Source organism: Periophthalmus magnuspinnatus, chromosome 7 (assembly GCF_009829125.3).
Source record: "Periophthalmus magnuspinnatus isolate fPerMag1 chromosome 7, fPerMag1.2.pri, whole genome shotgun sequence".
NCBI classification, from domain to species: Eukaryota; Metazoa; Chordata; class Actinopteri; order Gobiiformes; family Gobiidae; genus Periophthalmus; species Periophthalmus magnuspinnatus.
The window spans coordinates 18,939,490-18,955,477 of record NC_047132.1 but is presented as its reverse complement, the minus strand read 5'-3'; the positions used below and the strand labels follow the sequence as shown (position 1 = coordinate 18,955,477).

At 38.5% G+C, this 15,988-nt stretch overlaps 3 protein-coding genes across 3 annotated transcripts; all 3 read right to left on the bottom strand.

Moving 5' to 3' along the window:
* Positions 1–196: 196 nt before the first annotated feature.
* Positions 197–4,351, bottom strand: tmem106c (transmembrane protein 106C). Its single transcript, XM_033970332.2, has 8 exons — positions 4,141–4,351; positions 3,661–3,892; positions 3,195–3,258; positions 2,955–3,114; positions 1,876–2,016; positions 1,744–1,793; positions 1,610–1,663; positions 197–1,275 (listed from the first exon to the last, which is right to left on the bottom strand). Exons 2-8 carry the CDS (start codon positions 3,872–3,874, stop codon positions 1,149–1,151), a joined length of 810 nt encoding a protein of 269 aa, XP_033826223.1. The 5' UTR covers positions 3,875–3,892; positions 4,141–4,351; the 3' UTR covers positions 197–1,148.
* Positions 4,352–4,436: 85 nt separating this feature from the next.
* On the bottom strand, positions 4,437–8,501 carry LOC117374152 (PTB domain-containing engulfment adapter protein 1-like). Its single transcript, XM_033970333.2, has 6 exons — positions 8,279–8,501; positions 8,137–8,208; positions 7,818–7,916; positions 7,591–7,728; positions 6,824–6,928; positions 4,437–4,557 (listed from the first exon to the last, which is right to left on the bottom strand). Exons 1-6 carry the CDS (start codon positions 8,324–8,326, stop codon positions 4,480–4,482), a joined length of 540 nt encoding a protein of 179 aa, XP_033826224.1. The 5' UTR covers positions 8,327–8,501; the 3' UTR covers positions 4,437–4,479.
* A 790-nt stretch (positions 8,502–9,291) lies between these two features.
* Positions 9,292–15,547, bottom strand: sars1 (seryl-tRNA synthetase 1). The gene is made up of 11 exons (XM_033969727.2): positions 15,291–15,547; positions 14,360–14,430; positions 14,212–14,292; positions 13,931–14,089; positions 12,935–13,078; positions 12,617–12,772; positions 11,229–11,450; positions 11,005–11,134; positions 10,767–10,924; positions 10,009–10,138; positions 9,292–9,920 (listed from the first exon to the last, which is right to left on the bottom strand). Exons 1-11 carry the CDS (start codon positions 15,424–15,426, stop codon positions 9,763–9,765), a joined length of 1,545 nt encoding a protein of 514 aa, XP_033825618.1. The 5' UTR covers positions 15,427–15,547; the 3' UTR covers positions 9,292–9,762.
* Between the last annotated feature and the right edge of the window lie 441 nt (positions 15,548–15,988).

Sequence of the window (15,988 nt, the reverse complement as noted above, 5' to 3'; positions counted from 1 at the left end):
TATATATATATATATACATATATACATATATATATATGTTAATATTCACAAGTTAAAGAATCATTCCTAATAAAAGCAATTAAGGTCACTCCCTGAAAACATTTTAAGATAAGCAACAATTACTATTTGCACACAGAATTATCAATAAATCAAAGTTGAAATAATATTTTCTAAAAACACTCAATCATATACTTGGCATTCAACTTACAATTATGGCACTGTATACAGTGTGCGATTGTGACATCACAACTCGTGATTTTCAGTGAGCCTAATGTTAAACCAATGGAGATTTTTAAGATGTGAAATACTGACTTTAGTGGCCATTCAAAAGTATTCTAATACTATAGAATGATGTGTGTATTTACCAGTAGTGACACACCCAGTGCTTTTTTTTTTTTTTTTTTTTTACTTTTTAACACTGCTTTGGCTAATGGACATTTTGCTCTACTGCTACAAACATGGTGGATTTCCATGGTATAAAAAGTATTCTGATACTATAGAATGATGTGTGTATTTACCAGTAGTGACACACCCAGTGTTTTGTTTTTGTTTTTTTTACTTTTTAACACTGCTTTGGCTAATGGACATTTTGCTCTACTGCTACAAACATGGTGGATTTCCATGGTAACAGACATTTTTTGCTCAAGCTCTATTGTTTTGTATGGAATCCTAGAAACTGATGCAACAGCAGAATTCTCCAGTAATTTGTTCTCCCCTTTTGAGTAATCTTAGTGGCCCAGTTGTACCAAATAATTCACTGATGCAACCTCAGCATTAGACTAATATCCTGTGGTCATGTGACAGCAGGAAAACCTTGACTTTGGCAGACAAGCACTTGACTAGTTCATTGTCAGCTGAATGCCATCTATTCTCATTAAAAGAAAAGCGCATTATCTTCTCCAATGCTGCTTAGTCTAGCCAGAAGCAGCCCAAACAACACAGATAAGCATAGACTGCGGCTAAGCTAATATCAGCAGGTCTTCACCATTACATTCTTTAAACATTTGTGTAAACATGATAATGCCGCTCAATAGCACCTTACAGAAACCTCCCCAAGCTAAGCTGTCAAAAAAACAACCTGTGCATTCAAACCGCAGGTAAACTCCAGATAAGCACCCCTACATTTAGTAATGCTTGTTTCTTAGAGTTTAGGAGGGGTCCCAGTGCTGCCTGGTCCTGTGGGGAAATGTGCTATTGGCTCCACAGTCTATATATGGGTAAGACTCCAGGTTGTTCTGAGAAGTCCTCACCATGTATGAGGTCTTCACCGACGTCCTGAAGACATAGCAAAGGAAACCAATATGGGTCATTCACGTATCTACCAACTACTGAGTTTTTTTAAATGCCAGATGCCCTTTAAGTCATACTCAGATATACTGTAAAAGGCAAAAGAACTAGTCTTGCATAAAACATGAAGTATACAACAGGTTACACCAACTACTGATATAAAGGCAAACACATTTAATTAAAATCACCAACCTGTATTATAGTACTACAGTTTAAAATATGTATTTAAAAACAAGATCAACAAATGTTCAGAAAGCAATATGGTCAGTCTGTAGTGTTAGTGATAGTAGTATAGTAGTATTTGAAAAAAAGCAATACGTACTGCATGAATATTACGATGTTATGAACCTTGATACTTGGCATGGTGCAGAATGTACTGAAATAAACAAAAAATAACACTGCATGTAATTTATAACTTAAGCACAATAAATATAAAATATATTTTATTTGACTCACTAGACATAAGGTGAATTCCTGCCAATTTCCACATTCACCGTATAGTTCACCTGAGCGCAGTAAACTAGTTAAGCACTCAATGATAAGGAAATGTGGAAACAATTTTAAAAAACAACTTTTTTTTTCTTGTACCTGAGATTGGCTGAGAGGCTGGATGGTGGTCACATTGTCCATTTGAGTAAACCCCACTACGGTCTTCATGTACAGGACCTGACAGCTGAGGCTTTGCACCAGCACAGAGAAGAAGTTGGGGTTGCTGAAGTTGAGAGAGCTCTGTTGAGAAGACACGGTCACCATAGATTATTCAATAGTGTGATTTAGGGCTGAACAAAATATTGCAAAAAGATAGATATTTCAGTACTGACTAATGCAATCAAATAATGCAAGAGAGTACTGGTATATCGCAACAACACAGTTCTCCATTTTACTGGATTTTCCTCATGAAGTCCTATTTTAGCCTTGTTTTGTTCCTGGTTTAGACTGTTATTCACTTGTAAATTAAGGCATATACATTGTTGTTTTAACTTAACTTGTGTCAAATCGTATTGTAAAATATCTCAATGTAAAACATAGTTATCAACTGTTGCATCTTTTTCTCATATGACTAAAATGGAACATTAAAAAAAACAAATTATTTGGCAATGCAGCCAAGGTCAATATTTAGATAACCCTGTGTACCATGAACACCTTCAGAATGACATTGCTCTGTATTTTTTTTACACAGATTGATCTCAGTCTTGTCCCCACGTCCTCCATCGTGTCTCAAGCATGGTTAAACGTGCAATCAGTGCAATTATAATTTTTTCAGTGACACATATGAAAGGAAGGAGTTCATTGGTCACCTATGATTTACAAATAAAATCAAATTTATCTGACCTCAGATTAACAGAGTTTAGTCCTTCTCTCATTGAGTCTGGAGAAATCCGAAATGTTTATCAGCCCTGTATGGTATTTTTTTTCCTCCTGTTTAATTTTTTTTCGATACAGATGGACCATTCATGTATCTGATTGGTCAATCTACCTGACCATCAAGCCCATTTGAAAACAGTGAGATTGACCGGTGACCAGACTTAGTGTGTATTTTGGATCCCAGGCAAATGAACACCCTGTTTTAATATAAACCACCTTATACTATGTTTTGATGACATTTAGACAGTACAATAAACAATCACACATTGTAAAGTTAGAGGAAATTCAGAATTAGCACTCACAGTGAGCTTCATCTGAACCATCTGATTAGTCTCGTCAAAGTGGATAATTACAGAGTGCACCCCGTCATACACTACAATGACAGGTCGAGGGAAGAGGAAGAAGGCCACGAGACCGGAGGTGAGGAGGCACAGCACCACGGACAGCACCACGTACAGCTTACTGCATAAAACAAAAAAATTATATTTCACATACTTAATTAGAGTCTATCAGCTTTCTATGTAACTGAGATTTTTACTCACGTTCTTTGGGGACGTAGCCGTTGGTCACTGTATGGAATCAGAGCCACAAGTTCATTCACTTGCTCTGTGGAGAAAATGAAATAATAATTAGACATTTGGATTTTGCCCTGTCTTTACAGAAGTGCAACAGCAAACTAATTGCACAGCAATTTAGTGAATAGAAAAAAACAAATCCCAAATAATATCTTTTAGTTGTTTATCTACATTAACATTATCAGTAGTACTTTTTTTTTTTTATAGATGAACACTGATTTAAGCCGTATTGATGTATGAAGGTTATCAAAATGCATGATTTTGGAAGCCAGTGTGGTCTTGTGAATAAAGGCAATGTTCCTTCATTCTACATATGCCCAAGTTTATCAGTTTAGTTTCAGGGAAAATAGGTTGGACACACTTCAATTAAGCTTTTTCATTTGTCACAATCTGTTCTAAAATTATTGACTGTTGGTATTTCCATTGAACTGACCTGAGGGGATGCGACCCGTGCCCTGGCAGGTGGGACAGGTAATACTGTCCCTCCCGGTGAACTCCACGTATGGGAACTGGGCTATGTCCTCCCTGCGGTCCACCCCGTCCAGAGAGTCGGTGTCGGGCAGTGACTCTTCTCCCCGCCGTGTGTCGTGGCTCTTTTCCGGGAGCAGGGACTGGCGGCTGCCTCTGCGGGACATCCTGATCCCCATGAAGCGGAATCAACACGTCTGTGAGTGGTAAAGTTTGTCATACGATCAGAGGAAGTTTCAAAGACAAAATAGACAGAAAAACGGAAAAGCTCAAGTTGAGATAAAACGTGCGGAGTTAGAAGTGTTTACGTAGCGGAAGTATAGACTACATACAGCGGAACACTAACTTAATGATTATAATTATCGGCAGTGGCAATTAAAGCTAAGTTAAACCCTCTATAAGCTTTGACAGCGGTACTGAAAATTAAAAATGCTGAAAAGTTTACTTCAGACATGAGCGCGCCCATCACTGCTGTCCCTGCTGAGATGAACCGTGACGTCATCAGCCAAAATGCACTGATGCCTTCAAGGACAGCTCGGAAGTTTGACTACTGTGTAGATTCCAGTAGTGGCCATTTATTTTTACAGCGCAGTTTACACAGTAGGCCTAGTTCCCCTTTTGGTGGATAAGAAATCATACTCCTTTTTATTACTATGCGGTTTCTGTGATCGTATGCCAATTTTATGCGGACTCATAAATATATAATTACGGTCATTCATAAAGGTGACACAGAGCCATCAATGAAAAACAGTGTTTATTTTGTTTCATGGCGAATGTCATCAATTTAGAAAGACTGAGAGGTGTCAGTTTGTGCCGCCAGCTTCCTCTTCAGCTCAGTGTTCTCTCTCTGCAGTATTTTATTCTGAGGGAAAGGAAACAAGAGAACATTATTTGTTTGTTTTAAAGGTGTGCTATATAACTTTTAGTGGAGGTTCTGCCACTTGCTTGTTCTCTCCTAGATGTTATTGCTTTACTTGGTATGGTCCACAATATAGCTTTAAACTTTCCATGGATGTAAATGCACCAGCTCAGATCTGTGGTGAGGTGAAACTGCTCAATGCAAGAATGGATGTTTGGATTTTTAAGCTGCAAAAACAACTGTATTCGAATCGATGCAAGATGAATCTGCTAATTGCCATACTGTTGACAGTTACAGGCAAAGCAATAACAACTTCGTGGAGACAGTTGAGTGGTGAGACACTACAGGTGATATCAATTTGAAACTTCTTCTGTTGTTTACTCACAGAAACAATGTATTATAAGTTTGTCATGTAATGTTTTCATACAAAAAGAAGGCAAATAAATATTTGAACACCCTGTGATTTTGCAAGTTCTCTCACTTAGAAATCATGGCGGGGTCTGAAATTTTCAATTTAGGTTCATGTCCACTGTGAGAGACATAATCTAAAAAAATCTGGAAATCGCATTGTATGATTTTAAAAATAATTTATTTGTATGTTACTGCTGCAAATAAGTATTTGAACACCTGAGAAAATCAATGTTAATATTTGGTGCAGTAGCCTTTGTTTGCAGTTGCAGAGGTCAAACGTTTCCTGTAGTTTTTCACCAGGTTTGCACACACTGCAGGAGGGATTTTGACCCACTCCTCCACACAGATCTTATTTAGATCAGTCAGGATTCTGGGCTGTCACTGAGAAACACGGAGTTTGAGGTCCCTCCAAAGATTTTCTATTGGGTTTAGGTCTGGAGACTGGCTAGGCCACTCCAGAACCTTGATATGCTTCTTACAGAGCCACTCCTTGCTTGTCCTGGCTGTGAGCTTTGGGTCATTGTCATGTTGGAAGACCCAGCCACGACCCATCTTTAATGCTCTAACCGGGGGAAGGGGGTTGTTCCCCAAAATCTCGCAATACATGGCCTTGGTCATCCTCTCCTTAATACAGTGCAGTTGTCCTGTCCCATGTGCAGAAAAAAAGCATCACGTTTCCACCCCCATGCTTCACAGTAGGGATGGTGTTCTTTGGATGGTACTCATCATTCTTCTTCCTCCTAACACGGCGAGTGGAAAAAGTTCTATTTTGGTCTCATCTGACCGCATGACTTTCTCCCATGACTCCTCTGGATCATCCAAATGGTCATCGGCAAACTTAAGACGGACCTGGACATGTGCTGGTTTAAGCAGGGAAACCTTCTGTGCCACGCATGATTTTAAACCATGACGTCTTAGTGTATTACTAACAGTAACCTTGGTGGTCCCAGCTCTTTTCAGGTCATTGACCAGCTCCTCCCGTGTAGTTCTGGGTTGATTTCTCACCTTTCTTAGAATCATTGAGACCACACGAGGTGAGATCTTGCATGGAGCCCCAGTCTGAGGGAGATTGACAGTCATGTTTAGCTTCTACCATTTTCTAATAATTGCTCCAACAGTGGAGGGGAGGTGGACTTTTTAAAGGTGGACTAACAGGTCTTTGAGAGTCAGATTTCTAGCTGATAGACAGGTGTTCAAATACTTATTTGCAGCAGTAACATACAAATACATTATTTTAAAAATCATGTAATGTGATATCCAGATGTTTTTTTAGATTATGTCTCTCACAGTGGACATGCACCTAAGATGAAAATGTCAGACGCCTCCATGATTTCTAAGTGGGAGAACTTGCAAAATCACAGGGTGTTCAAATAATTATTTGCCACACTGTAGTTAAGATTGAAGTTAACAGTTGGTGTATGTATGTGCTATTTTAAGGGGTGAGCCTTATGTCCTTATGGTGAGAAAATGCATTTTGAGAAAACGGCCTTAAAATTGCAATGTCCCTTATAACTCTATGGCTGCGAGTTGATTGAATTAAACAGTAAAACATCTTTCTGTGCAGAGTGGACAATTTTGTTGTTTTCACATGAAAGCTTGTGTGCTAAGAGACCAAAATGACCAAAAAAATTAAAATTTGAATAAAAAAAGTTTTGCCTGTAGTGTCTTCCCTTTAAAAAGTCATGGGTTTTTTTTTTGCAAACCTTGAACACCAAATAAAAGCCTAAAAGAAGCATGCAATGGTAAAACTGCACTCAAAATCAAGTTCTTTACAAATTAGATTAAAAAACTCTATCTTATTTAATCTGTAAATAACAAGGCTGTACACTAAAAGTTATAAGTGTGTACACGTGTGTACTTTGTGTCTGAGAGCCTCCACGATCAGGTCCTTCCCGCCCTGAACTCTGCTCTCCTTCTGTGAGGCCCTGAATGCATCTCCAATCACAGACACCAACACATGAGACTGAAAAACAAGATGAAAAATGGTTAAAACAGTTAGTACAACCGAAACAGATTGTAACATCAGGTTTACACTATAAAGAAATGCTTAATACTAATAAAAATGCCTTAGATTTATCAAGTTCTTTTAAAGATACCCAAAACAGTCCGCACTTGGGGTAAAATACTCCTGTAGTCACAACTGCCCTGGGGCTGACTCACAGAAATGTGGCTGCCAATCTGCCACCATAGATCGCTTACTGAAAACCCACATTCATTCTTAGGCAAGATGGGTGAAGTGTCTTGCCCAACGACACAGTAACTATAGTCAATGCGATTTCGATTACTAACTCTATATCCCAGTTATGTTAATTTCCCCATCTCTAAGACTGCTTGAATCAATCAGAGCTGGAATATCAGTGTTTTATCTTTAATCTTTTTGTGACAGTTTTAGTAACGATTGGCCTCTGGGATTGTGAAAGTGTCACAGAATACAACTGTTTAAGTAAGGTGTGTTCTTGACGCTTTGATAGGTGGGGCTGATTGTGTTTTTATGAGTCAGACAATTTGTTAGTGATTTTCAAACCGTCTTTTTACTATTTACTTTTATCGCCCTGAGTCATTTTTACACCTATTACATATAATCCATTTCAATAAGTGATAAATAGTTGAAATATCAGTACTCACAAACTTCTTGCTCTGAAAGAGATAGCAGTGGTACGTGTCTACGGCTGGGTGCTTGGCCACAAACCCAAAGACTTTGGGTGAAGATGTCAGCACAGCGCAGAACGACACAGTGGACAGAGGGCACGAGTATAAAAGGAACTAAAGGAGGCAGACAAGGATGTTTTGAATCTGTGCTGTAATAGTATTTATAATCAACAATTAATTAGAATAGTATGTTAGGTCCTCACCTTGGTTTTGTTTTCCAGGATGTCAATCCCACTCAGAGACAGGAACAGGTGAACTTTACTGTTCTTTGCTGCTTTCTCTGTAGAAGTTGAATCAGCTGTCTGTGGAGTAACAAAATAAACACGTTTACTCTTATGATCAAATAAAAATTGCACAAAAAAACTTCATAAGTTTTTCACCCTACAGTGTCCTCACTTAGAAGATCTATTGGCTATTGGGGTGTGTTTTGTTTTTTTACAATGATGGAGGCCAGCTGATTGTTTTGCACATTAAAGAGGAATTCTTTTATAAGAGTTACTTTCAAATACCATAATAGCTGACCTTGAGACTTAGTGCTGCCTCGTCCAGGATCTGTAGTCCTTCAGACCGTAGCACCTCCACACGACCAAGGAACTATAGGAAATGTACAGGAAATCTAGTAAATCAGTGTAGTCTAATGTTTTTAGTCATGCACTACACATACCTTGACTCTAAACGTGATCTCGTGGTCGTCTTCCGAAATGTCACTCATTTTCCAGCCCAGACTAAACTCTTCAGTTAATGAAGAAAATACACAAAGGCCCAAAACTGCCTTAATGCTGTAGTAAAAAATAATCCTAAATGAATACAGTACTCCAACATAAGCTTCTGTCCAAGCTGTAGATTAAGTGTTGCTGTTGTAAAGGTTTGTATTGTTGACTAGTCAATCATTCACATGGCAGGTCTTCCTTATTGCTACTTATCAGAAGTTTCTATTATATATAGAGCGGATTTCATCACAACAACAAGAGTGAACATAATGCGGCTTTGTTTGTAGTGCTATACTAGCCTCTCTATTTATATTAATAATTTCATAACTAAATTTAAAGAATTTCTACTCAAAATGGCAATTCTTATGTTTGGTAGCTCATATTTGCCTCTATCCATCTTGTGTTAATGCTTCTATTTATCAGTGGTTCCCAAAATGGGTTCATGAGAAGGCGGTCGTTCAGGATATAACTTACTCATTATGGCACTGCATTTAGTCTTTAATACTGTAATGATCTGATATTTTGTGTTTAGTACAGAGTTGACGCCTTTTGTTGTTCTTGTAACAGTTTACGTGTTGTTAATGTATCGGGTAACTGCTTTTGTATGACACTTTGTTCTATGCCAACAAGATGTGAAGGTTCTATACATCAGTTACTGGCCTGTTTTTGGAGACAGGCTCCAGTGAGTTAAGACTGCTGCTGTTTTGGTCATGTTTTGGTGTGGGTTTCCTTACACCAGAATGCTACAATACATTAAGTGAAATTAGGTCAAATTCCACAAACTATTCAAATTACCAGTTTTAGCTGAATTTAACAACTTCTTCAGGTAAGGATGAAATACTGGCACAAATATTTCCATTTGCATTCCACATTGCGTTTCACAAGTCATTTGTATGGTCATTTTGGGGGTTCCGGTCTACAAGAAACAGCTAGTCATCTAAAACCTTTAAAATGAACACCAACTACTCAACTTTTTAATCTGATTTAATATTTATATAGCCTGATCAATTTGATGTACTTCATGTGCATACAGACACTATCAATGTCAAACCTTAAACATATTAGAAACATATAAAGAAAAATATGTATTTAAAGCCTAGAACAGACAATTCATGACCAGTCAATAAAAACTGATCCAAATAGTCCCATTACAGATGACTTGCTGTGACAATCCCAGAAGAGAAAAGCATAACAGAATGCACCAAAACAATCAGCGAATAGTGAAAACTGACACTGTATCATAATGGTAAACTGGGACAGCATACATCTTTTTTGGGCTCAGTGTTGTGAATTAATGGCAGACAAGTAGATGAAGATAGATCCCTTTATATGTGCATGTTGAATGTGGAGATGTACAGCCTCACAGATGATTATACATTTGAGGCCCGGTTCAGTCCATGTGGATGCTTTCAGCTGGAGGGTCCCTTTATGTGCAGACCTATGAGTCGTTAACAGACATACTCTCCATAGCATTGGGCAGCTCTCCTCCTCCCTGTTTCTTCTTCTTGCCTCCTCCATCTTGCTGCTTCTTAGCTTTCTTGTTCATTTCTTGGTCAATAGGAGCAGGTTTAACAAACTTGATTATTTCAGTTAGACCTAAAAGAAACAACATGTTAAAGTGGTAATTGTCATGTTTAGTTTTGCCTTCACAAAATGTATAGGTCACTCTTGTAGGGAGACTTACCAGGAGGCATGAAGTCCCTGAGCACCTCTGGAATAATAATTCCTTCATCAGTTTGATAGTTCTCCAGGATAGCACAAATCACACGAGTGGTGGCACACATGGTGGCATTCAACATGTGCACAAACTCAGTCTGAAAAATAACGCATGAAAAAATATTTATTGTTTTTATTTTTTAGAAAATAGGAACACGGGAAACCTGAACAAATTGGGGTTACAAAGTTAATTCAATTTCAAATCCCAACACTCTAAAACGACATAACAAAAGAAACAAGTCCACTGACTTCCGCATTAGAAAACTGCTGTGCCCAATAGGAGCTGACAATGAGCAGTGTAGCTGTCGGCCAATCTTATGGATAGCTGCACGTCACAGCAAGTGGCTGATTTTTTGTTTCATCTACACCAAAATGACTATATAATGCTGCTGAATCCTACGCATATCATCGATTAAGAAAATTGAAGCACAAAGTAAGTACAGAGTAGAGGACATATGCCAGAGGCACTGAAAACAGGGATTGATATGGCATCTTGAAAGTGGGGGATTAAAGATAGTTCAAAAATGCATGAACCACTCCAAAAATAACTTTGAGAGGGTAAATGAGAAGGGAAACAACTATAACCTGGTTAAAAGCTCTGAAAAGGTGATTTTGCATAATAGGTCTGCTTTAAGTAATGAAGACTAATGTACGTAGTAATGATAAGCTAATGATGCAGCTGGGGGGAAAAGGCTTCTAGTCTGCTCTTGTGCATGTTGCACTCACCTTGTCCATCATCTTCTTGGTCTGTCCATAGCGGATGCGAAGGCGTCTTGCCTGGTAATCTGTGCAGTTTGAACAGGAGACCAACTCTCTGAAAGCTCCTGATCCAGGGAACCAGGCTTCAAGGTCCAACTTTTTACTGGCTGCATGGTTCAGAGCACCTGGGGAATTTAGCATTTAATTTTAATAAAAGATGTCAAGCAGCCTTTACCAATTATCACACAAGAAGATATGGTTCTACCAGAGACAATGTTCACAATGCGGTAAGGAATTCCTAAAGACTGATAGAACTCCTCTGCTGTCCCAATCATTTCATCAAACATCTCCCAGGATTTACCATCATGAGGAGAGGCATACACAAACTGCTCGATCTAACTCGGGAGAACGGAGACATTAAGGTAGGATTTAAATATGCACAATTATTTATGGTAATGACTAACTAGCTTGCATCCGTCTGCATCGTACCTTCTCAAATTGGTGCACCCTGAAGATGCCACGCGTGTCCCGGCCGTGAGAGCCCACCTCCTGTCGAAAGCAGGTGGAGAAACCAGCAAAGCGTATGGGCAGGTCCTCAGGTTTGAGCCACTCGTCTCGGAGGAAGGCTGCGATGGGCTGCTCTGAGGTGGCAATCAGGTACTTCTCATCAATGGAGCCATCATCTGAGCGTTCACTACCTTTCCCGATCACCTGAGGGATAAAAGTGAACATCTCTATGAGGGAAAAATGGAAATGCAAAGAAAATGGATCCTGCTTGGACACATTTAATACAAAATGAGCTGCCTGCATTTTCAGCTGACACCAATTGGGGGCAGTATAGGTTCAGCCATGCATTTCTCTTTCATTTTCAAATGAATAGCATAAGACATGATTAACAAAGGAGCACAATTTACAAGTTAGATGCAGGTTAGAAATTTTAACTAGTCTACTGTATAAAACATTGACCAACAGCAAAGCTAACAACTATAGCTTTATTTGCCGACAATTTATCTTATCACTATAACGTGGTCAGTGACCTATAAAGAATGGAACCTATAAAGAAGGGAATGTGCTGATGTTTTGCCAATCATTCAGTGGAGCCATCTCTCATACTTGTTTGATGCAACTGTAGCATTCACTGCCAACACAAAGTTTATATTTCTCTAGCATAAATCACTCGTTTAACAAAGTTTCTATTGGTGGTTGAGTGAAGGTTACAACACAAAACTGTTATTGTTATGCTTGTTGCCATGTCTCTCCATAGAAAACACTTTGAACTACCAAGCCCCTATATGCTCATATGGCCATTACTTCTTTAAGAATTGTAAAATAAGACATTTACAAGATAAGTGATAGTAATGGGTAATACCAGACTTGAATACCAGATTTGAAATAGTCCATCCATGTAAGACAGCCATAAATTCATCCAGTTTTCCAATAGAGGACCCTGAATATGTGCTGTCTAGAAACAAAAACGAGTCTAAATTTATTTGTTCATGTGTAAGGCGCCCTTTAAGGCCCATTTTTACTGGGGAATAACAAGAAACAGGTACTTACGACTGTATCACTCCCAGTTCAAGACATAAAACAAACTGTGTGCAACAACCTAACTTCCAGAGAAAACACTGGTATGGCAATGGTCCTAGAAGCAATTCAATTATTTCTTGGCACATGGTGGGACAGTAGACTATTACAGTCCTGATTTCCAACATTAGTCATTATTTGGTGGATATAATACACCTAATTAAAGTATTACACTGAAACCTAGTTAATGATTTGGCCAGTACACACCCAATCAACTCTCTGCTGTTTGTTTTTGGGGTTTCATATCGAAGGTCTACATACATCTTGCTGGTCATGAGAACTATTGTAGGTACCTTATAAAGCTCCTCATCAAACTGGCTGAGCTGGGCCACCTCCTGCATCACCTCCTTCCTCATAAAGAAAGGAGTGTACAGCATTGTGTAGTTCTTCTGATACAGGATCCTTAGGGCGTAGTTGATCAGCGCTTGCTCTAGGAATACCAATGGGCCCTGAACATAACAGACGCCAACACAAACAAAAACAAGTCAATGGTTGTGACTTACATGAGCAGCTGCCAATTACTAAATGTAATAAATTATATACAGGAGCAACAGCAAAAGAATGCAGGCCTGTTGGTGCTTGCAAGTGTGCGTCACATGACCAGAAGTTACCTTGAGGAAGTATCCTCGGCTTCCTGCCACCACGGCTCCTTTTTCCCCTTCAAAGCCATCCACCATCACCACCAGGTCCACATGGGAGTACTTCTTCTGGACAGTAGTGTCGCCCCATGTGCGCTCCACTTTATTGTCTACATCCTGTGAAATAGGTCATTTTAGTTTTTAAAGATTAATTAAAAGGGCCTTTATTAGACTAGTTTTCTGGCCTAGTATTGTTTTGTTTCATTCACACATGTTAAACACACACCTTGCATATATAGGCCGAGTTCTTCTTTTAAACAGAAAACACTCAAATTGCAACGTCATGTAATGTTACATGGAGTGCTCCAGTGTGATTTTAAACTGCATACACTTTCACTGGCATTGCCAATCTCTACTGAAGTAAAGCAAGCAGCTTTTAACTTGATAACTATCGCTTCGTGACATCACAATCTGGAACAGCATTTTGAGATTTGGAGATGGAGATTAATAATGCAGGATGGCTCACACATGTGTAAATGACTTGAGATTGCTGTTTGTGATGTTTCTTACAATTCTCATAATCAATCACTTTATTGAATGATTTACCACATTACAATGATATGATTAATACAATACTAGAATGGTATTATAAGGAAATGCTCAATTGTTCTAAGTAGTAATAGTAGTATAAAATATTTTAGTTTAAATAAATATTTACTTCTTCACATGGGGATATGTACCACTTGACTGTTTATGCAAATATAATATTGTGCCACATTTTTATGTTACTACTTATTTTATGCTACCACTTATTGCAGTCTATCAATGTACTGTACAAATGTGTAACAAACTTACAATTTAATAGAATGCTGCATGCATTATAAGCCATGTTACATTGAATACCACAATATCAGAATTCAACTTTGTATCAGTATTATACAGTTTCAACAACAAGCACGCCCCAATTAAATTAAACATTATTTTAATTAAACAAAATTGGGAGTGCAAACCCTTATCCTTGACCCCCACCTCATCGTTGCTGACTGGTACTGATGGATGCAGAAGATTCCCGATCTCCCTCAGATACTCAAAGCGCTCTGCCTCCAGTCGGGCCCGGTCTTTGTCAGTTGTCTCTACAGCCTCATCCACCAGCACACGCACCTTTTTAATCTGAGTAACTGTTAGACCCTGTCAAAAAAGAAAACAAAGGAATAATAATAATAATAATAATAATAATAATTCTATAATTGAATGTGTTAGTCAAATGTCACTATTTGGATGGAAGACTTGGAGCAGTGGAGTAGTCATACCGATAAGACTTCAGCTGTGAGAGACTCCACGTTCTGAGCCTCGTCAGGTAAAGAGTCGTCATCTCCAACAGGCTCTTTTTTCTGTAGACAACAAAGTGGAATGTTGAAATACTGTAGTACACAAAAAAATATGATGTGAGACTTTTACCTTCATTTTCTCGCCAATGCTCTTGCTGCATAGGTTCTTGGCTTTGTTGAGGTTGTCTGCAGTAAATCGACCTATAAATTAAATTGTACATTACAGTTAGGTTCCCAAATACATGGCTCATGTAAAAATAAGACTTAAACATGACAATATTTATATTTAATAAAAGCCATTTTTGTAGTTTTTTAATCTTCTTCTTTTCTTTTTTTTTTACTCATTTCGTTTTTGTATCATTGGGGCAGAATGGTTTAGCAGAAGGTAGGATAACAGCAGCACCACCGCAGGGCGAGGGCTGGTTTGGCTGGGATTGCATCAGATTTCTCATCAAACTTGCTGGCTAGGCTAACCGGCTAAACACAAACAGCAAAGCATCTCTAATGAAACTAAGACCAAGAGGACACTTTTTTGGACTAACCAGTTTATACGCATGCTGTTGAGATTTTAAGACAAATCGGGGGTTAAGGTTGGTGGGTGTGGTGTTTCATTTTCAAAACTGTCTAATGAAAGGTTCTAATAGTATAATATTAATACGCCAACAATGGTAACTGTCAATAACATATTTAATCGATATGTATTGGAAATGATTACACTGACTGACCATTGTCCATGTTGAAGTCAGTAAATTAAAGTAAGATGTAGTTAGTGAAGTTGGAAATCATCAAGTAGGCAAAACAATTCTAACAATATCGATGCCAGCTGTCAAACGGTTCTTCTCAATGGACAACAATAGTTAGTTTATACACTGCAATCATTATACCAACAAATAATGTAAAATACGCCAACAAGTCAAACGCTGAATACTCCTTTTTGTTGAGAAAATGATACAGAAACATTGAATGATCTAAGGCTACACACGCCGCTAACACTAGCATCAATAGCTAAAGCGTTAGCATTAGCTAGCTGGAAGAAACCGGCTAGTGTTAAAAACACTCACATTTCCTCCATTCTTTGTCTGCTGCCACTAGTTTATCAACTAACGTGACGTCTTTGAATCGTTTCCTCTGAGTTTCCCGAACAATTTCGGGGTCGCCTCCTTTATCGGTCCTAAATAAGTCTAGATCGAGCACCATGTCTGCTGCTGCACGCTGCCTGTGTCAGAGAAAGGCTGTCAGCTCACGCACGCTCACGTCCACTCAGGCACGCACACGCACGCTCGATGCACCAGCAGCTCCACGCCGCTCTGCTGCACCCACACACCTAACTGGACTGGAGCTACATCACGCCATCGCTGGATAGGGCAGGTGACACGTTATCATTTATTTATTAAGCCATATGACGACCACATGTGAACTATGACAATCAATCGTGGCTTATTAATATTAAGCCTACTGGTATTATTTTATTTGAGCATTCGTTTAACCATTATGGCAAAAGATCAAAATGCCACGGCCAATTAATTTGTTTATTATTCCACAAATATAATTAAACAGTGCACAATATGAAAAAACACAATATGAACAAAGACAAAGGCATGTAATATTACACTGAAATTAGATAGATATTACAAAATGCAATACAAGAGACAATATTACTGTATTTTTAATATAGCCTATGTTGTTTGTTTGTTTTTTTTTGTTGTTGTTTTTTTTTTTTTTATTGGCCTAGACCTGTTTCTAGTATAAATAATACGTC